Source organism: Plecotus auritus (genome assembly GCF_963455305.1).
Source record: "Plecotus auritus genome assembly, chromosome: 9".
NCBI lineage: Eukaryota > Metazoa > Chordata > Mammalia > Chiroptera > Vespertilionidae > Plecotus > Plecotus auritus.
This window is the reverse complement of record NC_137783.1, coordinates 68203084-68226254: the sequence shown is the minus strand read 5'-3', so window position 1 is coordinate 68226254 and position 23171 is coordinate 68203084. Positions and strand designations below refer to the sequence as shown.

At 51.3% G+C, this 23171-nt stretch overlaps 1 protein-coding gene across 1 annotated transcript in view; it reads left to right on the top strand.

The window, feature by feature from the left end:
• The window catches only part of POU2F3 (POU class 2 homeobox 3), a gene marked incomplete at both ends in the record, with an annotated part of 84424 nt that overhangs the window by 31342 nt on the left and 29911 nt on the right, over positions 1 to 23171 (top strand). The window contains one exon of the mRNA XM_080687472.1: positions 3042 to 3076. Coding sequence (XP_080543598.1) covers positions 3042 to 3076 — 35 coding nt within the window. The remainder of the gene's footprint in view (positions 1 to 3041; positions 3077 to 23171) is intronic.

Here is a 23171-nt window from a genome sequence, read left to right as displayed (position 1 = left end):
CCCAGGACCCTTCGGTTCACAGGCCAACACTCTATCCACTGGCTAGGGCCAGATTGTATGTTTCTAGGAATTGATCTATTTCTTCTTGATTGTCTAGTTTGTCGGCATGTAATTGTTTGTAAAATTTTCCTATAGTTTTTTGTATTTCTGTGGTGTTAGTTGTCACTATTCCTCTTTCATTTCTGATTTTGTTTATTTGGTTTCTCTCTCTTTTTTTTCTTGATGAGTCTGGTTCAATAAATATCAATCTTGTTTATCTTTTATAGAACTAGCTCTGCCGAAACCGGTTTGGCTCAGTGGATGGAGCGTCGGCCTGCGGACTGAAGGGTCCCGGGTTCGATTCCGGTCAAGGGCATGTACCTTGGTTGCGGGCACATCCCCAGTGGGAGGTGTGCAGGAGGCAGCTGATCGATGTTTCTCTCTCATCGATGTTTCTAGCTCTCTATCCCTCTCCCTTCCTCTCTGTAAAATATCAATAAAATATATTTTAAAAAAAATAAAAAAATAAAAGAACTAGCTCTTGGTTTCATTGATCTTTCTTAAAAATTTAAAAAATATATATTTTTTTACCCATTTCAGAGAGGAAGGGAGAGGGAGAGAGAGATAGAAACATCAGTGATGAGAGAGAATCATTGTTCAGCTGCCTTCTGAACAATGGGGATCAAGCCCACAACCTGGGCATTTGCCCTGAACAGGAATCAAACCGTGACCTCCTGATTCATAGGTAGATGTCCAACCAATGAGCCACACTGGCCAGGCTCATTGATCTTTTGTATTGTTCTTTAGAATCTGTTTTCTTTATTTCCACTCTGATCTTTATTCTCTCTTTTCTTCTACTCACTTTGGCTTTGTTTGTTATTATTTTCTAGTTCCTGTAGGTGGAAGGTTAGATGGTTTATTTGACATGTTTCTTATTTCTTAAGGTAGGCCTGTATTACCATGACTTTCCCTCTTAGAACTACTTTGGCTGTGTCCCATAAGTTTTGAGTTATTTTGTTTTCATTTTCATTTGTTTCAATGTATCTTTTGATTTCCTCCTTGATCTTGTTGTTTACATATTTATTGTTTAGTAACATGCTATTTGGCCTCAATGTGTTTTTCAGTTTTGTTATTGATTTCTAGTTTCATATCATTGTGATTGGAAAAGATGCTTAATCTGATTTTGATCTTCTCAAATTTGTTGAGACATATTTTGTGACCTAACATGTGTCTAGTCTGGAACAGTTTCCATGTGCACTTGAAAAGAATTTATTTATATTCTACTACTTTGGCATGAAATGTTCCAATAATATCAATTAAATCCACCCAGTCTAATGTGTTATTTAAGGCCACTCTTTCCTTCTTGATTTTCTGTCCATGGACATTGACAGGGTGTTAAAGTCCCCTGCCATTATTGTCTTACTCTTTGTGTCCACCAATATTTGTTTTATGTATTTAGGTGCTCCTACGGTGGGTGCCTAAATATTTATAAGGGTTATATCTTCTTGTTGGGTTGGTACCATTATCATTATAAAATGTCTGTCTTCATCTCTTGTTATTGCCTTTGTTTTAAAGTCTATTTTGTCTAATATAAGTATTGCTACCCATCTTTCTTCTATTTTCATAAAAAATATTTTTTATCCCTCTACTTTCAGTCTGTGAGTGTCTTTTAATCTGAAGTGGGTCTCTTGTAGGCGACAAATGTATTAGGCTTGTTTTCTGATCTAGTTAGCCCCATGATGTCTTTTAATTGGAACATTTATTTCACCAACATTTAAAGTAATTATTGACAGGTATCTACTTATTGTCACTTTATTATTCATTTTTAAATTTTTTCTTCTTAAATTAATTTTTAATGTGTTTTTGTAATACTGACTTAGTGATGGTAAAGTTCTTTAGCTTTTTCTTGTCCAGAATAAATAGTTATTTTCCTTGGCTTTATAAGGAAGGTTGTTTGGCTGCTCCTGCACTAGAAAGCTATGTGCATAAAACACTTTATTACAGCAAAGAATAGAAATGATTTCCAAACAACAGCTATATGTTTAAGCAAATTATGGTATGTCCACAGGGTGGAATATTAGGTAGCCATTAAAAATTATGTGTGCAAGCATAGCTAAATATTTTTTTAAGTATTTTTATTGATTTCAGAGAGGAAGGGAGAGAGAGATAGAAACATCAATAATGAGAGAGAATCATTGATCAGCTGCCTCCTGCACGCCCCACACTGGGGATCAAGCTTACAACCTGGGCATGTGTCCTGACTGGGAATCAAACTGTGACCTCCTGCTTCATAGGTTGATGTTCAACCCCTGAGCCACGCTGGCTGTGCCACAGGGAAATATTTTTAATGTTCCTTAATGGTATAGGAGAAATATGTGTGATGCTTACTAGAAAACTCATGGTAATAATTGATACAGACTAGTATTTATCAACGAGAAAAAGAAGCATAAAAACAACCATAATATATACAAAATATTAATTACAGTTGCCTCTCAACCGAGTGATTTTCCTGCTACTGTATACTTTTTCTGTACCACAAGTTTTCTTTATTCAGCACATATTTAACTTTTATTACAAAAGGAAAAAGATGAACAAGGCAGGAGATGGAAGTGGAGGGTGGGGAGAAACAGGACTGCCCCCTGTCTACCTGACGTGACTAAGATGGCATTACCCTGGAGGGCTGGGATGTGGGAGGACTTCTGGCCTCATGGCAGTCCCTTTAGGATGCCTGGCTGCTCCTTCTTTGCTCACCCGTAAAGTACTGTAACAGCTTCTGTCTCAGGGAGTGCCACAGACCCCCATTCTGGTCTGGCAAATTCTAATCCTACGGCCGCTTTGTGACCTTGGGCAAGTCAGTCTACTTGTTCCCTGGTTATCAGCCTTTCTGGAGGAAATGTTCTGAAGACCTTTCTAGGAAACAGGATAAGCAGGAGATCCTAATCATAGGAAAGTGGATGTTCTTTTTAAAAATAAAGACAAGCTTCTCTCAACATCCTGTTTTCCTCTAACCTTCGGTCTCTTCCAATCCTGCTGGCAACTAATATTCGTTTTATCTCTTCCAGGAAATGACCGAAACAGCCTAGATTTCAACAGGCAGGTAAGGTCTTTCAAAACAAAACCTTTATTCAATTAATTTGGGGGGTCATTTTTACTACACCAGGTGTGGGAGAAACCAAAAAGATTAAGTGTTTATTCAAAGACCCTACATTTGAAGATTGGAAGGGGCATTTAAAGGGCTTCCGCCGCCAACCCACAATCCAGTGTCTGGGTCTCTTTCACTCTCCCCTCAAAAGAGCACTGACCTTGCAGCGCCTCTTAGAACGGACTGAGAGCTGGACGTGGTCCAGAGTCTAAGACGCAGCTCTTTCCCCGCAGAGCTCCCCGAGTCGCCTCCTGGCCGCGCTTGTTTGCACCGTCTGACCATGTGTAGGGGAATTTATGGAGGTGCCGAGTGTGCGGTACCTGGATTTCTCATGGGATTTCTGGTTTGCAGGAAGGAGATAGTGGACGAAAAGGGGAAACAGGCACTGAGAGAGCTCGGAGTGAGGGAGTGGCTGCGCTCAGCAGGACAGTGCAGGCGCGGGCCTGGCGCCTTTGCAGGAAATTGGGTAGGTGGGTTGGGGTTAGTCAGGGAGGGACTTGGGTGGGGTTAGGCAGCGCTGGATGGATCACAGGATGGATGGATGTGAATGTGTGAAGAGAAGGGTGGAGAGGAAAGAAAAGATTTTTCTCTTAGGGTTAGCAGCCAATGGGAAGCCTGGGTGCAGCTGGGACAAGGAATGTGTCAGGAGCAGAAGGCCTGCAGTTTGTTGGGAGGAGACTAAGCTGAGACAAGAGGAGCAGTGCTGGAGGGTCCCGGAGTGAGTCAGAGAGAGGAGGAGAGGCTCGAGCGCATCAGAAGCCTGGCTTTGGTCCGGTTCCTGCCACTAACCAGCTAGATAACCTTGGTCAGGTCGCTTAGTAGTTTTGGTCTGAATTTTCTCAGCTGCAGAATAAATTTATTTCATAAACTTGGGTTGGGGTTAGGGGGAATGTGCTATGTCAGGTATAGGAATACAAAGAAAACTAATATGTGGTTCCTGCCCTGGAGGAGTCCACAGTCCAGTATGAAGTGTGGGGGTAGGGAGAGAGGGAGAATGAGAGGGAAAGGGAAGTGGGGAGGGAGCAGGGAACAGAGAAATAAAGACTCTTTTTTTAAAAAAAAAAAAAGTATTTCAATTGTATGGTTTTTTAAATTTATTTTTACAGAGAGAGGAAGGGAGATGGAGAGAGAGATAGAAACATCGAGGAGACGGAAACATCATCCATCAGCTGCCTCCTGCACGCCCCCCAATGGGGATCAAGCCCACAACCCGGGCACGTGCCCTGACTGGGAACCAAACCAGCGACCTCTTGGTTCACAGGCCGACGCTCAACCACTGAGCCACACCAGCTGGGTGAGATAGAGACTCTTGAGTGAATACGTATAATACAGTCTAATGCTTACTACAGATATGTAAAAAGCATGGTGTCATCTGGCCGGCATGGCTCATTGGTTGAGCGTTGACCTATGAAACAGGATGTTTGATTCCCGGTCAGGGCACATGCCTGGGTTGCAGGCTTGATCCCCAAGTGGGCATCCAGGAGGCAGCCGATCAGTGATTCTCTCTCATCATTGATGCTTCCATCTCTCCCTCTCCCTTCCTTTCTGAAATCAACACACACACACACACACACACACACACACACACACACACACACGTATTTTAAAAAGCGTGGTGTCAAACAGAAATGGGAATCTCAGGCAGGCTTCATGGAGAAGGAATATTTGTGTCACGCTCTGAAGGGTGAGTAGACGTTGGTTAGGCAGAGAAAAGTAGACTGGAGAGGGGGTGTCCGTGGGGAAGGGAAGATGGCCCCCAAGTGGTCGTGCATTGGGTGAGCACTGGAGTCTCTTCCCGCTTTAAACATCCGAGCCCAGGTTTAGACGGAAGCCTGGGGTGGGGCGGGAGGTGACACACAGACATGTTTCCTCCTTCATCTGTAGAGGATTTGATGCCACTGCTAACGTTTCCTGAAAGACTTCACTCTGGGTGTGTCCCTCACAGTCGGAAAGGAATGAGCTTGAGTCCTGAGCCAGAACTTCTCGGAAGGCAGCTTTGCCATGGCTTTCCTTGGGGACGTTCGCTGACAATGGAGGCCAGCCCCTCCCTCTTCACCGAGACCTGAAGCAGAGACTTCACCCGGAGCCCTCTCTTCGGGCTAGGAGGAAGCACCCGCAGCCAGCGGCTCAGTAAACGCTGGATCAGCTACCAGGGAGGGAGGCTGGGACACTGCCTGCGGGTAGCACTGGTATCACTCGGCTTCTCACTCGCAGTCTTTAATAGGAGACAGATTCTTACCTAAGGGATAGCTGGGCTGGGTCTGCTTTGATCCCGCGGATTCTGTGATCCTGCCTGAGTCCTACACAGAGGAGATGGGGCCTGTGCCCCAAGCTTCCTGCCCTGAGACTGAGGATCCAGCCTCCAGCCCTTGGGTGAGATGCCCAGGTGGGGAGCCCAGCCCACACCAAGATGTGGCCCCCCCATCCCGGCCCAGGGGTGGCCCACGTCATAGGCCCCATGGACTCGGCTGCAAGTGCAATCTTTCTTGAGAAACCCTCATGCTTTGGACACGGCTGGGGCAGCCCCTCTGGCCTGGGGTAGCCAACAGAGAGGTTCCTGGCCTTTGGACATCTTTTGGGGTGTGGTCTCTCCCCGAGTTGGGAAAAAGTTTCCTGGCTGTTGCCAGGATGGGGCCTCCCTAGAGAGTACGTGCCCGCCCCCCCCCCCCCCAAGGGCTTTGGACTCCTGTCACTGACAAGAACAGACGTGACGGGGGTCTGTAAAGGGGGATTGGGGAGGGGTAGAGGCTCCGAGCCGCGCTTACTTGCACAGAAAATGGAGCTCTTCCCTGTTGGTCACTGCACATGTCCCGCCCCAGGCAGGCTCCCCGCGCTCCCTCTCCCTCCATCCCTCAGACGCCCTCAGACACTGACCACCCCCCCCCCCCCCCGGCTGACGTGCATGCCAGCTCAGCTGCGGGCATGCCTGCAGGTCGGCACCCAGGGATCCCCAGGCCACGGCTTTGACAAAACCAACACTTTGCTGAGCGCAGGCTCCGGGCAGGATGCTTGGGGCTTGGCCTCACTACCCTCACCGTAAACCAAGTGGTGCTCCCCTGACCCAGGTGAGAATTCTGACCCCAGGCAGCAGCCTGTTCTGGTGAAAGACTGGAAGGTTAAGTAATTTGCTGAAGGGCACACAATTGGACGGTTGGCAGGGTCAGGCCAGAACCCGCATCTCATTTTCCCCACTTTCCCATGAAGCCTGGCGGGTCTTCTTCTACAGGCTCTCCACTCCCTCTCCCGTCCCTGCACCATCTTTAGGGAGAGGCTGAGCGTGACTACCCAGGAGGCAGTGGGAGGGGGAGGGAGTGGGGAGAAGGAGAAGAGGTTCTGTAGGAGCAGCCTGAGCGTTAGCAGACACAGGAGAGCAAGGATGAGCCGCTGCCCTGGGTGAAGCCTTCCTGAGGCCTCAGCAAGCTGGTGTGACTGGGAGCTGGTGTAACTGGGAGCTGGTGGGACTGGGAGCTGGTGTGACTGGGAGCTGGTGGAACTGGGAGCTGGTGGGACTGGGAGCTGGTGGGACTGGGAGCTGGTGTGACTGGGAGCTGGTGGAACTGGGAGCTGGTGGGACTGGGAGCTGATGTGACTGGGAGCTGGTGGGACTGGGAGTTGGTGTGACTGGGAGCTGGTGGGACTGGGAGCTGGTGGGACTGGGAGCTGGTGGGACTGGGAGCTGGTGGGACTGGGAGCTGGTGGGACTGGGAGCTGGTGTAACTGGGAGCTGGTGGGACTGGGAGCTGGTGTGACTGGGAGCTGGTGGAACTGGGAGCTGGTGTAACTGGGAGCTGGTGGGACTGGGAGCTGGTGTGACTGGGAGCTGGTGGAACTGGGAGCTGGTGGGACTGGGAGCTGGTGTGACTGGGAGCTGGTGAGACTGGGAGCTGGTGTGACTGGGAGCTTGTGGAACTGGGAGCTGGTGTGACTGGGAGCTGGTGAGACTGGGAGCTGGTGTGACTGGGAGCTGGTGGGACTGGGAGCTGGTGGGACTGGGAGCTGGTGGGACTGGGAGCTGGTGTGACTGGGAGCTGGTGGGACTGGGAGCTGGTGGGACTGGGAGTTGGTGTGACTGGGAGCTGGTGGGACTGGGAGCTGGTGGGACTGGGAGCTGGTGTGACTGGGAGCTGGTGGGACTGGGAGCTGGTGTGACTGGGAGTTGGTGTGACTGGGAGCTGGTGTGACTGGGAGCTGGTGGGACTGGGAGCTGGTGGGACTGGGAGCTGGTGTGACTGGGAGCTGGTGTGACTGGGAGCTGGTGTGACTGGGAGCTGGTGGGACTGGGAGCTGGTGGGACTGGGAGTTGGTGTGACTGGGAGCTGGTGTGACTGGGAGCTGGTGTGACTGGGAGCTGGTGGGACTGGGAGCTGGTGTGACTGGGAGTTGGTGTGACTGGGAGCTGGTGGGACTGGGAGCTGGTGGGACTGGGAGCTGGTGAGACTGGGAGCTGGTGGGACTGGGAGCTGGTGGGACTGGGAGTTGGTGGGACTGGGAGCTGGTGGGACTGGGAGCTGGTGTGACTGGGAGCTGGTGAGACTGGGAGCTGGTGGGACTGGGAGCTGGTGGGACTGGGAGCTGGTGGGACTGGGAGCTGGTGGGACTGGGAGTTCCACCAGGTGCTGGATAGACTGCAGCCCTGAAGGTGCATGATGAGGGAGGTGGCTCATTGGGCAGCTTCATGCTTAGCCTGTTAACTTGTTGGTCCCCTGGAAGCCGCCTGAGCCTGTGGGGAGAAGTGGGTGATCCACAGCAAGGACACCCCTCAGCCTCCAGATAGATAAGACAAAGTTGGGAGGCGATGAAGAAGGACCGATCTCTGCGTCCCAGGTGCCAGTGCTCCTTCTGCCCCTGGGTAGCTGCTGCCTTTATCTTTCTGTGCCTCAGTTTCCCTAAGGAGAACATGAGCTGACTTCTGAGGCCTTGCAGGCTGTGTATGGTCCCATCACTTTCTCCTGCCATGTCCTGCTGCTTCGTTTGACTTCCCCTCTTTTCTCACTGTTTTTTCATTTGAGGAGAAATGAGGAGAGTGTCTGTTTCTCACCTGAGATGGGGAGCGTGAGGGGAAGTAGGTAATATGGATACTGCCCAGCACTTAGGCTCTTGTGTGACCCAGTGGAAAGAAACATCTGAAATTTAGGGACAGAGACAGAAGGACCTAGCAGGCAACATAAGGGGCTTCGGGTGTCTGGTTACCCCAAGTCTGGACAGAGGGAGCCTTTGTAAGACGGTGAACGGCAATGCTGTGCAGTGAGCCTGGGAGGTGTTAAGAGCACTGAGCTCTGGGTTCTGCTGAGGACATCGCTGAAGAGATGGCGTCCAAAATGGGTGACAACAGAGAAGTCGGGGGGGGGGGCGGGGTTGACTGGCAGAGAGGGGCAACAAGACTGTCAGGCACTGGAGGCACCGAGTGAAGGCTCCTGTGTGAGGGTGTGGCTGCGGGGAGCCGGGCGGCTATCAGCCAAGGCTGAGATGGTGGAAGATGTGGCTGAGCTGTGGGTGGGACCAGGTGATGAAGAACTTTAAATGCCCAGCAAAGAATTCTGCCTTGTGGTCAGTAGGGAGCGTTTTCAAGCATGACTGGCTTCATGTAATGGGCGCATTGGGAGGGTGTGAGCAGGGTGGGGAGCGGGGAGTGACAGCCTGATGCAAGAGAGACCTGTGCAGTGCTGCTATAGGAAGCAGCGGGCCATGCCAAGGAGAGAGCCTAGCAGCGAGGTCAAGTGTTCAGGCCTGCAGCTAGTCTGCCTGCGTGTGGGCCGGGTCTTGGCACCACCTGCTGGGTGACCTTGGGCAAGTACTTCAGCTTCTTGTCCCTTGTTCTCCTCATCTGTAAAGTGGGGAGAATAACGATACTTATCCCACGGAATTGTTGTGAGGGTCAAGTGAGTGAGTGAGCGTGAGTGCAAGTACCTCTTAGACAATGGTAGATTCTAGAACATGTACAGGGTGGGGCAAAGTAGGTTTACAGTTGCCCCCATGTGCCCCATAGAGCATTGAGCTATAAAAAAGATGGGATTTTCCTTCGTTTTTTAAAATGGGAGCTACTGTGGCTCTCTGGCTGTGTGTGTGGACTCGCAGCATTTAGTTGGCTCAGTGGCTATCTCTAAACATCAACAGAATGCAGCCTTAGGAAAGGCTCTGAGACTTCACAGTGATGAAGAGGCTGCTCCAGGGAGTCTGGGGGGGGGGGGTGGCTGCCCAACCTGCAGGCTGCAGGGGAGGGTCTCAGTGTTGGCAGGATTAGCTCCCTCTGCCCTCACCCCTCGCCCCCACCCGCCCAGAGCAGCCTCAGAGCTCCCCGAGCAGCTGAGTGGGAGAGGGCAGGGGAGGAATTACCTGATGGCATTTGCCTTTAATTCACGGATCTGCAGTGAGCCAGTTAGTGAGGAGTCAGCGGAGACTAGCGCATGCTCCCTGGCCACAGGGCACCCCGCCAGGGGGAGAACACCCAGCAAAGGCTGCGCAGGACAGGAAGGGCCCTGCGCCCTGATGATGGCCACGGCCCGCTCAGTGAGGCGAGGGAAGCCCAGCAGGCGGCAGGCGGTGGGCTTGGAGCCAGGAGGCTCGGCGCCATCCCTGTGAGAGGCCTGAGAGTGAGGATGAGGATGGAGACGCTGGGCCCCCCGGCTTGCTTCTCTTTGCCACAGGGTCCAGCTCTGGCCCCACCCTTCCAGGCAGAGGCAGGGATATTTGGGGGCAGGAGGGCTGAGAGAGAGAGGAGATGAGGAGCAGTGGGGTTGGATTTTAGAGTGTGAATTCATAATCTCCTTCCTTTTCTCCCCACTGTACCAAACACAGTCGAAAAAATAGACCCAGGAGTGACAGATACGGCTGCAGGGGCATGTGGTTGGATATAAGTTCAGAGGCCTCCTCCAGATTAACTACATCCCTGGGTTCAGGGGGAGCTGGTGGAGGGCAGAGCCTGCCAGCACCCTTCTAGCCAACAGCAGGTCCCAGAGGAGCCAAGCCACGCCCCTCCCCCATTCCTTCTAAACATGTGGTTCTTGGCCTTCCCAGATGCCCCTTACTACAGGGTTCTGTAAAGCCTCTTTAATGTCCTGGAATGAAATTTAGAGAAAACAAGTAAAAATCAGTGAGACTCTCTAACTGGCATAAAAAGAGAACAAAAAGTAATTTAAAATAAAATAACATGTATTTCAATTCAGCAAGTAAGAGTCCTTAGCACACACTTCCCGTCGAGGTTTAACAAGACGGTGGGATGCTTCTGCCAACATGAAAACAGACACACTTACAGACTGACTGGGATCTCGATGGGCAGTTCAAAAGCCATAATTTCCCAAAGTGTTAACTCTTGGTAAACCTCCAACAAAGTAAAAATGTAATAATATTTCCTCAATTTACATAGAAAATGGCATTCCTGAAAAAAAGACAGTGGGTATTAAAAGTCTTCAAAAGATACTCTGTGCTCGTGGGAAAAATGGAGCTGGGTCCTCGGCTCATGTGATGCTACGTAGGCTGTTTACAAACATGAATGCCCAGCAACACCATTGAGGGGCCCGTGGAGGGTGAGTGGGCGAGCCTTATTTCCTAGTTGTATGTCTGCTGCCTCGCAGGGGCCTGCCCTCAGCCCAGCAAGTGCAAAGTACTGAGAGCTAGAAACACCATCCCCAGACTCAGAAGCCATGGTCACCCCAGACCCCCAGGGAGGTGGGTCACTTCTGCCAGGAGGCAGGGACCTAGAAATGCCAGGCAGTGGGAGGTGGAGGTTGCCCTGGCCCTGGGCAGGGCACTCAGAAACAACACACCTGGCCTCTGCCCTCAGATGCCTCATTGCTGTGTGAGGGACACCGTTCCTGGAAGTGTCAGAGCACAGGTGTGAGCCTGCGCAGCCTCCTGCCTCCGCCAGCAGTAGGGCTGGCAGAGAGGCAGACACACAGCGTGTTTTAGGCCAAGGTAGCTGGTGTGATGAGACGCCCCTACTCAAAGCATGTTTCCCCCTAGTAGTTAGATGATATACCAACAATATAACAGTTGTAGTTATGGGATTGTGCTTGTGTCTGCTTCCCGGCATGGCGTAAGGATGGATTAGAATGAAGATCTATAATTTAGAATAGTCTCTGATATGCAGTGGCCAACCAATAAACATTGGCTCCTGGTATTTTCTGAGGAATGAGAACCCATCATTTTTTTTTTCCTCTCTCTCCCTGTGCGGCTGCTGAGCTGGGCTTGTACCCATTTGGATGGGCGGCAGATGATACTAGAAAGGCAGTGTTTTCTAAGATCCATAATCTGTCCATCAAAGTCCCCCGCTACCCCCACAGCCTGGGTGGGAAGTGGTTGCTGAGTAGGTTGAGGAGTGTCTTTGCTCTTGGAGAGGAGGGAGTTTGTCCCTCTTTGCCAGCCATCCTTGGCACTTTGGCCTGAGGCCCAGATGGTTTGTAGTGGGGCTACAGTCCCCGTGCTGGGTGGCCGAGCCTGTTGAGAACATGGCAGGGAGAGGAGCCCGGAGCAGGGACCCTGGGGGCTCTCCAGGGCCTGTCTTAGTGAGCCCTGGGAGCAGACGGCCCCCAAGTAGCACCACCAAGCCCTCTGGGTCCGAGGGTTGGTTCCTCCAGGTTCAGCATCTGCAGGAGCCACCGGGTGCTGGTGCATGGGGACAAGCAGAGGAGACAGGCGTCTCTCTGCCCAGGAGCGGGAGAGCTGAGAGGATGCAGGTGGGAGAAGAGCGTGTCTGCACCCTCTCCTGAGTCTGCAGAAGTGCAGGGTGGCTTTCTGTGGAGATCTCAGAACTGGCTTTGGGTGGATGCAGACTCCAGTGAGACTGAACCAGAGCCAACTCTGCCCCTCTCCCACGGGCGCTCCCAATGGAACCTAACTGTTGGGACAATCCCAGGGGAGCTAGCCCTCAGCTTGACAGGCCCAGGTGCGGGCTGAACACCCCCACGCCGCATCTCACTTACACTTTACCTAACCCGGAGCAGCAGTTTGTTTGTTTTGCTTTTTTATTTATATTAATAAATTTAAATTTATAATATAAACTGTGGCTCTCACGAGGTGAAGTCGGTGTCAGCTGGGCTGCCTCTCTCCTGGGGTCTGTGTGGAGGGTCGCCTCCCTCGCCCACCTCTGTGACCCTCCTGGTCCCCTCTGTCCGACTAGAGCCAGGAAAGAGAGGCCCTGCTTTTAATGCCAAGTGCGATTAGCCTGTCTCCCCCACCCCCACCCTCACCCAGCCCCGGGGAAGGCAGGACAGTCTCCCACCTCCATGCTCTTAACCTTAGTCACAGCTGCAGAGTCCCTTTGCCAGTTGAGGGGACATGGTCCCAGGTCCGAGGGACAAGTGGACACCTTGCAGGAGATTTTATAATCCCCTTTTTACAGAGAGAGACCTGAGGCTGGGAAAAGTCACAGGACTTGCTTAAAGCCAGGATTCAAGCCAAGGATGATGGGACGCACCAGACACTTTACATAAAGTTGTGTCTTATGTGATGTTACTTAATCCTATGCCAGCGGGGAGGCCAGCATCATCACTCCCACACCTGAGCCGGGGAACTGCAGCGCAGGGAGGTTAAGGGATGACCCAGGCGCCCAGGCGCACAGCAGCCTGCCTGACTGCCCTGGCCCTGCTGCCCTGGGAGAGGGCGCACCAGGCGTGGCCTGGAGGTCTGGCTCCTCCAGACACCCCAGTACTTTTCCACATTTCCAGGGCCCCTCACCCACACCGGCTCCTCAGACCTCCCGGCTGGCCAGGCTTGCCGATGGGGATGGCAGAGATGGTATCTGAGAGGCCGGGCAGGCTGCCAGGCAGGGTGGGGCGAGGAGGGCTCCCTGGGCCTGTGCGTGAGAAGGTGCCGCGCCTGTGGGCCCCCAGGGCAGGGCCGGGCGGGCTCCTCCCCCCCGCCCCCCCCATCAGGGGCTGTCAGGGCAGCTCCAGGAACCGGGAGGCTCTCCCAGAGCCACAGCTGCTGCTGAAAGAAGCTTTTTCCACCTCAAGAAAGGGAAGCCCCAGGGGCCGTGGAGGCCGCTCCGAGGCACCAGAAGCTCCGCGGCCCGAGGTCCCTCCTAGACGGGATCTCTTTACGCCCCCGCGGCCCCTGCGCGCACTCGCCAAGGCGCACTGGCCAATAGGTTTCCCTGTCACAGTAACTGAGGGGGGGGGGAGGTCAGTGAGGGTTCTCCTTTGACAGATAAAGGAATAGAGGCTCCAAATGGTAAAAGGTGGGACGTACTCCATGTATCTTTATTCGGTGCCACTCGATCGTAGGCGCTGTGTTCTACTAACGCGCTGCCCCCACCCCCAACACACACACACACACATTAGCGTGTGCGTGGCCCCGGACCTCTGCTGCTATGTCCTGATCAGCTGTCAGGATGCCTCCTCCCCTGTGGCCACTGAAATCCCCTTGCCTCCCAACCCACTGGCATCCTCTGCTCACATCCTGTTTCACCTTTCCTTCCTGGCAGCCCCTCCCCCTAGCTGGCATCCCTAAGATTTCCCCATAGACGGCTCTGGCACCTGCTGCCGGTGTCCTGGGTCAGGCTGCAGACACAGTCAGTGGTCAAAGTCCAGCTCTGGCATCACACAGACAGACCTGAACGTGAATTTTGGCTCCACCAGCAGTAGCTGGGTAACCTCCTCCCTCATCTCTCCAGCCTCCATTTCTGCGTCTGTGTAATGGGCAGAAATCATAGCATCAACCTCACAGTGCTTTTAAGAGGGGAATTAATGAGATCTTGAATGGAAAGTGTTTGGATCATAGTATGTGCTCAGTTGACATGAGCTATTGTTGCCCTGGCCTGTGTGGCTCAGTGGATAGAGCATCAGCCTGAGGACCAAAGGGTCCCGGGTTTGATTCTGGTCAAGGGCACCTACCTCAGTTGCAGGCTCCTCCCAGGCCTGGACCCTGGTCGGGGCATGGACAGGTGGCAACCAATTGATGTGTTTCTCTCACATCAATGTTTCTGTCTTTCCTCTCCTTTCCACTCTCTCTAAAAAATCAATGGAAAAATATCCGTGGGTGAGGATTAACAATAAACAAACAAACAAATAAATAAAATTTTAAAAATTTACAAACAGGAGCTAGTGTTGCTATGGCAACAGTATCGCTCCTAGCTGCCCGCTCACCTCTCACATCGGAGTGGCTCTGTTCCCCTTTTCTTCCCACTTGGCCCCTGAGAGGTTCTGGAGGCCTTTTCCTAGAGAGCACCCTGCTCAGACTCTCCCAGTGCTGTCCTCCATCTCTAAGTGTCTCACCTGTGCCTTCCACCTGGCTCAGCCCATCTTTGAGCAATACTGAGAAAACCAGGCACACTTGGTCTGGGCCAGGTACACAGGCGTGCCTCTCTGTACCTAAGAGTGGTTTTTGAAATGTTGTGCATAAATCAAAGTTTTGTCAGCTAAATATGTTTCTTTACCACGAGAGCCTGTTATTTAAAGGGCTGTTAGACTGAGTCTTTTCAGAGGACAAAGAATGCCTGTTGGTGGTCAGTTAGCCACCGATAGGGTCTGTGGAAGGGGGGTTGTATATTCATCTGCTGCCCCCGAGGACAGCGTCGCAGAGACAGTGTGTGAGCCTGGCCAGGGTACTAAAGTGACCCGTGCTGCGGACGGGCCGTCTGGGGGCCTGGAGGTGGGTTCCGTAGGCCACTTGTGAGCTGGTGACCTGAGGCTTGGGAGGTTAGAGCATCGGTCACTAGGGGTAAGTGTGATTCCTTTGGGGTCTGAGGAGAGGACTTGCCCCTCTTGCTGGTGAGATGAGAGGGTTCACGCCAGGCTGCCCAGAGGAGGTGTCTTCTTACTTCCTCTCTCTGAACCAGAACCAACTTCCTCCCTGAAAATTTGGTGCTTCCCCTGCATCAGCCCACGGCCCCAAGGGCAGCTCCTGGCTGGTGGGGCAGCGCCAGCGCCGGGCTTGCCTGCGGCCTGGGAGACGCTTTTCTGGCATAGAGCAAGGTGACAGGACCTGGAGTGGGACTTCGCCTGCGAACTGGAAACCTGGCCAGGGCCCAGCATTCTCAGGGGCGGCCCATCCTGCTCAGGCAGGCCTTCCAGGGGACAGGATCTGGGGAGTCCAACTTCACAAAAGGGCCTCCAGGTCCCCTCGTCTCCATTCCTAAGGACTTCCAAATGCCACCTGGGTGTTGTAAGAAATGAGAGTTTGAAACGATGGAGGTGCCTTGAGCAGGGAGGAGCAGGGGACTGGACAGGCATTTGCCTCTCATGTGAACGGGCCTGGGCACCAGCCTCCACCTCACCCTGCCCCATCTTCCTGTCGGGCTCTTGTTCATCTCTCCACGCAGCCCTTGAGACCAGCCCTCCTCTTCTTCAGCCCGATAGCTCCTGCTGGGTGTGTCCGCCTCCCACACTGGCGGGGAAGTGTTTGAGGGGAGATCTGTGCTTTATGGTTCTAGTGCAGCAGGGCCTGGCACAGAGTGGACATTCAACACATGTGTCCTAAACCAACGGCCTGATGGGTACTTGGGATGAGCCTCCCCGCCCACCCCCACCCTGGGTGCCCACCTCTCTCCTCTGCAGGGCCTTCTGCTCTGCACTTCTGCTCTGCACACTGCTCGACTCCCTGCTGTCCCCCCTGGCCAGTGATCTGCGCACACCCTCTTCCCAGGAAGGCGAGCCTGCCAGCCTATGCAAATAGCGTGTGCAGAGGGCTCCAGCAGTCACTGCGCAAATATTCCCCACCCCCGCTCTCCTGGCCAGGCCAGGAGCTGCTGGCTGAGCATCTGGGCTGCTGGCTCAGTGGTTGCTCGGGGAGAGAGCCATTCTCTGGGCGTCCCGGCTGCACATGGGACTCTGACCAGGCCGGTTTCTAAACCCTGAGGATGGGAGTTCAGCAGCAAGCGGCTCCGTGAAGCCAGAACAGGTAGCCTTCCCGGGGCTGCCTCCTCGGGCCATGTAATGGGAATGGTGTGGCCGGACGTCCATGACCCCTGGTATCAGTGCGACTTTGTTTTTCATAAGCGATGGAGACAGATTTGGGTTGAGCCTCTAATCCTGGGGTGAGTCAGAGACACGCAGACTCCCAAGGTGAAGGTCCTGCAGGTCATCTGTCCTCAGCCCCAGACCCAAGGCTTTCCTCCTCCGCCTTCTGCCCTGTGTACTAACACGCTTACCTGTTCATGATATAATGCCTCAGACTAATTGTCACTGGCTGCAGTGACATTTGAAAAGAAAATGTAGCGCCTTGGCCAGTGTGGCTCAGTTGGTTGAGCATTGTCCCATGAACCAAGAGTTCACAGTTCAATTCCCAGACTGGGCACATGCCTGGGTTTTGGGTTCGATCCCCAGTAGGGGGCGTGCAGGAGGCAGCTGAGGGATGTTTCTTTCCCTCTCCCTTCCTCTCTCAAAAAAAGAAAAATCAATAAAAGCATATTAAAAATAAATAAAAGAAAATGTAGCAATTTTTAATAAATTTATATATTCAATTTTTACAACCTGAGATTTTTCTATTTTTAGTGTTAAAATGTTCATTGCACATAATTCAATGATAGTCTGAGTAGAAATTAGTTACTTTAATATTCTTATTTGGGCCCAGCTGTGGTGGCTCAGTGGATTGAGAGTCATCCCATGGACCAAGAGGTCCCAGGTTTGATTTCTGGTCAGGGCATGTGCCTGGGTTGCAGGCTCGATACCCATTGTGGGGTGTGCAGGAGGCAACCAATCAATGATTCTCTCTCATCATTGATATTTCTAGCTGTCTCTTCCTCCCTCTCTGAAGTTAATAAAAATGTACTTTTTAAAAAATATTTTTATTTGGCAAAATAAAACAATCCTATCTGAACTTCAAAAAAAAAAAAAAAAAAAAAAAGGATTTGCTTCTCAGGAACCTCAAACTCCTAGGAACCGGTGATTCCAGCCCAACCTACCTCTGGTGCATCTGTTCTTCCACTGACACCCTATCTCTGCCAAAGCTCCCCCAGGAATTCCAGACTCACTACCCAGAATGCAGCCTGCTCCAGGGCTGAGTAGTTGCAATATTGGGGCCATTCTTGTCCCAGTGGACCCCTGACTGACCTCCCTGTGGTGGTCACTGCCTGGGGCAGCCCCAGGTCCTCAGTCCATCCCCTTTGCTGGACAGCCCTTCACTATGTGAGGAGAGCCGTCACACCCAAACCTTCCCTTTCTACATAAACTAGAGGCCCGGTGCACAAAATTCATGCATAGGGGGGGTCCCCCTCAGTCCAACCTGCACCCTCTCCAATCCGGGACCCCTTGGAGGATGTTTGACTGCCAGTTTAGGCCCGATCCCGGGGATTGAGCCTAAACCAGCAGTCAGACATCCCTCTCACAATCCTGGACCACTGGCTCCTAATCGCTCACCTGCCTGCCTGCCTGGTTGCCCCTAATTGCAACCCCCCTCCCCCCGCCAGCCTGATTGCCCCTCACTGCCTCTGCGTGCTGTCCTGACCTCCCCTAACTGCCCCCACTGCCAACCAGGTCACCCCCAACTGCCCTCCCCTGCCAGCCTAGTCGCCCTTCACTGCCCCCGCCCCTGCTAACCTAATTGCCTCCAACTTCCTACCCTGCTGGCCTGGTCACCCCCAACTGCACCCCCCCCACACCGGCCTCGTCACCCCTAACTGCCCCCCCCCACTGGCCTGGTCACCCCTAACTGCCCTCCCCTGCTGGCCTGGTCACCCCCAACTGCCCCCCCTGCTGGCCTGGTCACCTCTCATGACCCCTCCGCCAGCCTGGTCCCCCCATGCAGCCTGCTGTTCTGTCGTTTGGTTGTCCCTCATTAACCCCCCTGCCAGCCTGGTCCTAGGTAGCCATCTTTGTGAGGGTGTGATGGTCAATTTGCATATTACCTCTTCTTTATGTAGAATACCCAGAGTTCCTCACTGAGTCAGCATAGAAAGCTCCTGAGGCCTCACTTAGCGCACATATACACATGACACATGAGAACTACCTAGTGTGGGAAAAAGTCACAACAGAGATAAAAAAAGGAGACTTTTGATCCCTGTTCAGTCTCAGCATGAGGCCACTTCTGTTATCAATGTGTGTGTGTGTGTGTGTGTGTGTGTGTGTGTGTGTGTGTGTGACTTCTCTCTCTGTGCTTATAGGAATATCGGTACAAATGAAAATGTAGAAATGTTTGTGAAGTTTTAAAAATGCATCTAGGTCAGGGGTGGGCAAACTTTTTGACTCGAGGGCCACAATGGGTTCTTAAACTGGACCGGAGAGCCAGAACAAAAGCATGGATGGAGTGTTTGTGTGAACTAATATAAATTCAAAGTAAACATCATTACATAAAAGGGTACGGTCTTTTTTTTTTATTATTTCAATAGTTTTATTCATTTCAAACATTTTAACAAGAAGAATGTAAACACTAATTATTATAATTTGAAACTTCAAAAAATGGAGGAATCATAGCACAATAACATACCTTATATTGAAGATGGCAAAAGCAAAATAAAATTGCCTAACAAAGGAAAGGTACAAAAGCCTTTCAAATTAAACTTAAATATAATAAAATAATTAAAAACTAAAACAAATAGAAAAGAACAAAATGTGTAAACAGTAGATGCGGTTAGTGGCCACGGTAGCGTTACTGATACCGCATCCGTATCAGCAAAAAAATGCAGCCACAGCATGGCTAGTGTGACATGTCCTCTGTGTGTCTTTTTCCCTGCTGTGCGCGTCCGCAGTGGGAAAAAAAACTGCAGTGGATACAAGCCCTAAAAGCTGAAAGTCTTTGTTGTTTTATTAACAAGTCATTGTGATGTACAGAATGTGGGAACAGGAAAAAATTGTGTTTGAGTAGAGCTCTTAATCTTACCTCAGAAAGGCTCTGATACTGTGCTCTCCAGGGGCGTGTCTCCCTACATCACCACGATAACGTGTCTACGCATTCCCAGGGTGATGTCGGGAGACGCATCTGCGGGCATTACAAGGAGCCTCTGGAAGATTGAGAGGTTGTTCCTTCTACTGAATGGGCGGATATAAATCTGCCCACTCAGAAGAAGGAGCTGCAGCCGTGTTTCCCGATGTTGCCATGTTAACACTGCTGCTGGTGAAGGAGCGGAGGGGAGAGCAAGAGAACCCTCCGCTCTTTCGGCTCCGTGGGCCGGATAGAACAGCCGAACGGGCCGGATCCGGCCCGTGGGCCGTAGTTTGCCCACGGCTGATCTAGGTACATATATTTCTTCCATTCCTTTTATACTAGAGGCCCAGTGCACGAATTTGTGCACCAGTGGGGTCCCTCAGCCTGGAATGCAGGATCAGGGTGAAACCAGCTCTCCAACATCCCCCGAGGGTTCCCAGATTGTGAGAGGGCACAGGCCAGGCCAAGGGACCCCACCCGTGCATGATCTGGGCTGGGGAGGAACGCGGGAGGTTGGCCAGCCAGAGAAGGACCGTGGGAGGGCTCCAGGGTGTGTCCAGCCCTTCTGTCTCAGTCCCGATTGGCCAGACCCCAGCAGCAAGTTAACCTACTGGTCAGAGCGTCTGCCCCTTGGTGGTCAGTACACGTCATAGCAAGCGGTTGAGCGGCCTTAGCATATCATTAGCATATTATGCTTTGATTGGTTGAACAGACGACTGGTCAACTAGACACTTAGCATATGAGGCTTCTATTATATATGATATGCATAAATTGAACTATGTGCAACTTTCTTTTTAAACTTACAAATAACGTATATAGATTGTTGCATGGCAGAACCTAGAGAATTATATCATTTTTGTGAATAACCTCATACTGTCCTATTGTTTTAACATAAGTTCACTTTTCTGTTGCACTGTCGGTGGGCATTAGGCTTGCCTCAAGTATTTTTTAACAAAACCATGGTGAGCTCCTTAGACTCGCTTGTGCCTTGCTACCCTTGCATATGATTCAGGCTGCCAATTACCCACTTTAGTATCCACAAGTATACAGCATTCAGTGCTCAGATGGCACCTGGCGAGCCCGGAGCACATGGGACCACCTGCTCATGCATCCATCTACTCCCTCGGTGCATGTCACTGAGCAGCACTGTGTTTTTATTGTGCCCGATTCCCCTGGTGCCCGGAACAGGGAATGGCATGATGGGCCTCTCCTCAGGGTCCTTCCTGTGGTCCTGCTGCCATTAGCACAGTCTCCGCTGCAGGTCCTTAGTGGTCATTCCATCACCCTCTCAGCTCACTCGCTCTCAGGGTCAGTTAGCACCTCTCCAGTCATTTTATTTATTTACTAGAGGCCCGGTGCATGAAATTCGTGCACAGGGGTGTGTGTCCCTCAGCCTGACCTGCACCCTCTCCAATCCGGGAGCCCTCAGGGGATGTCCTACTGATGGCTTAGGCCTGCTCCCCGTGGTTCTCTGCTCTCTGTAGGGCTGCCTGCTCCAGACCGTGGCAATGGGCAAGCGGGTCCTGCTGGGTGCTGCCTGCGGGCCGCGCTTGCCTGCTCCCATGTCGCCACAGCTACAGCCAAGCAGGTCCTGCTGTCTGCTGTCAAGCTGCAGTCACCCTGGAGTTGCTGGTCCAGCCCTGCCTGGCTCCCTGGCCCTGCCTTCCTCTCCGGCCCTTGAAGCAGCCTCGGTGGCTGCTGACCAGGTCCTCCCCCTGGGCAAGCACGCGGAGGCCCCTGCTGCCTCACCCCGCTGCGTGCTCAACCTCCTCTTGTCCTGTCGACCCATTACGGCATCCCAGTTAATTAGCATATTTCGCTATTATATATATATATATATATATATATATATATATATATATATACAGATTTATTTATTTGTTTGTTTATTTATTTATTTATTTATTTATTCCCACCTGAGGATATTTTCCCATTGATTTTAGGGAGAGTGGAAGAGAGAGGGAAAGACAGAGAGAAACATCGATGTGAGAGAAACACATCAATTGGTTGCCTCTTGCACGTGCCCCAACCACAGCCCAGGCCAGGGAGGAGCCTGCAACTGAAGTACTGTCCTTGACCGGAATCAAACCTGGAACCCTTCAGTCTGCAGGCCGATGCTCTACCCACAGAGCCAAACTGCCAGGGCTCTCAAGTCTTTTTAAATATAAAACTGTTGCCTTCACTGGAACAGTTAATGTTCACATTGTAAGTAAAGGAGTTTTACATGGACTCCTATATTCTATTGCAGTGGTCGGCAAACTCATTAGTCAACAGAGCCAAATATCAACAGTACAACGATTGAAATTTCTTTTGAGAGCCTAATTTTTTAAACTTAAACTTCTTCTAATGCCACTTCTTCAAAATACACTCGCCAAGGCCATGGTATTTTGTGGAAGAGCCACACTCAAGAGGCCAATGAGCCGCATGTGACTCGCGAGTCGCAGTTTGCTGACCACTGTTCTATTGTATTAATTTCTTCCATTCCTTTTATATTTTCAAGCTTAAAGAAAATTTTGATGTCTTTGTGCAAAGTGCTGGCTGCTCTGCTCCTCGTCCTGAGGTTCCCTGAGTGAGCCTGAGCCGCTGCGTCTTCCCCCACGCCTTACAGGTGGCAGTGGCCATGCTGGTCAACCCCTCCTCCGCTCAGACACCCCTACCTTGACCTCCGGGGATGTTACAGACATACACTATACAATAATTACAGCATGCATCCCCTCTTTATTTCCAGGAACTCCATATAAAAGGAAATGAGTCTGTCCTCATTTTTAAATCCGCGTAATATGGTAAAAGAGAGTCAATTCTGGATCCGTCAGACCCAAGTTCAAATTCAAACTCTGCGACTTCCTAGCCATATGGCCTTTGGGAAATCCCTTGACAGCTCTGACACCCAGTTTCCTGTGTTCTAGGATTGTTGAATGTGTTTATGCATTATTCGCCATGTATTTAATAAGCACCTTCTAAATGACAGGCATTGTGCTCTGTGCTGGGCAGGCATAATCAGCAGCACAGGTCTTCCAGGTGATAAATGTGCAGAATCAGTATCTTCATATTATGTTGTTGAATAAAAAGGAAAGCGCTCTGAGGAATAGTTTTTACAGACATTTAGCCCTTACCACCGAGACCTGGGCAAGAATCAGAAGTCAGCTCTTTTCATAAGTAGGGAGCATACTTGGAGAGAATCCCTCAGCTCAAGGTCACTTGGGCTTTTGATAACACATTTGTTAACTGCTCCCCAGCCATAGGGAATTGAGCTGACACTGTCAGTTGTGTGGGTTTAACCAACCATTGTGTCTGGAGCCCTGACCCAAGCTAACAAGGGTAACAGGACAGATATGTCCTCACTAGAAATTAAACCAGAGGGCAAGCCTATTGTCACTGAGAGAGAGAGCGAAAGAGAGAGAGAGAGAGCTGCTTCGTACCTCACTGACCTGAGAGCCAGCAGCCTTGCCTACTAGAGCCTAGCTGAGGATCAGGAGGAAGCGAATGAGACCTCAAGCCAAGTCCTTTCTCAGAGCCTTACATTTTTATTTTATTTTTTAAATGTGTATATATTTATTGATTTCAGAAAGGAGGGGAGGGAGAGGGAGAGAGATAGAAACATCGGTGATGAGCCCTAACTGGTTTGGCTCAGTGGATAGAGCATCGGCCTGGGGACCCAAGGGTCCCGGGTTCGATTCTGGTCAAGGGCATGTACCATGGTTGTGGGCACATACCCAGTAGGGAGTGTGCAGGAGGCAGCTAACAGATGTTTCTCTCTCATTGATGTTTCTAACTCTCTATCCCTCTCCCTTCCTCTCTGTAAAAAAATCAATAAAATATATTAAAAAAAAAGAAACATCGGTGATGAGAGAGAATCATTGATTGGCTGCCTCCTGCACACCCCACACTGGGGATGGAGCCCATAACCCCGACATATAGCCTGGCCGGGAATTGAACCGTGACCTCCTGGTCCATAGGTTGATGCTCAACCACTGAGCCATGCCACCCAGGCCTTAAATTTTATTTTAGAAACAGTTGTAAGAGCTTACTTATCTGACTTTTCCACCCTACTTAGCAAATAAAAGCTGCAAATTTGAGGTGGAATACGGGGTTGCTAGAGGCAAGCATACCAACAATAGCAGGTGAAAAACCTGTTTGTGAGAAAGTGAAAAACCTGGAAAAAAACCAGAGCTGCAACAAAAGCAATTTAGGGCCACGGGGAGGCGGCCAGGGCTTTCAGTAGCCCAGGGTCTGGCGCCTTTGGAAGGAGTCCCCA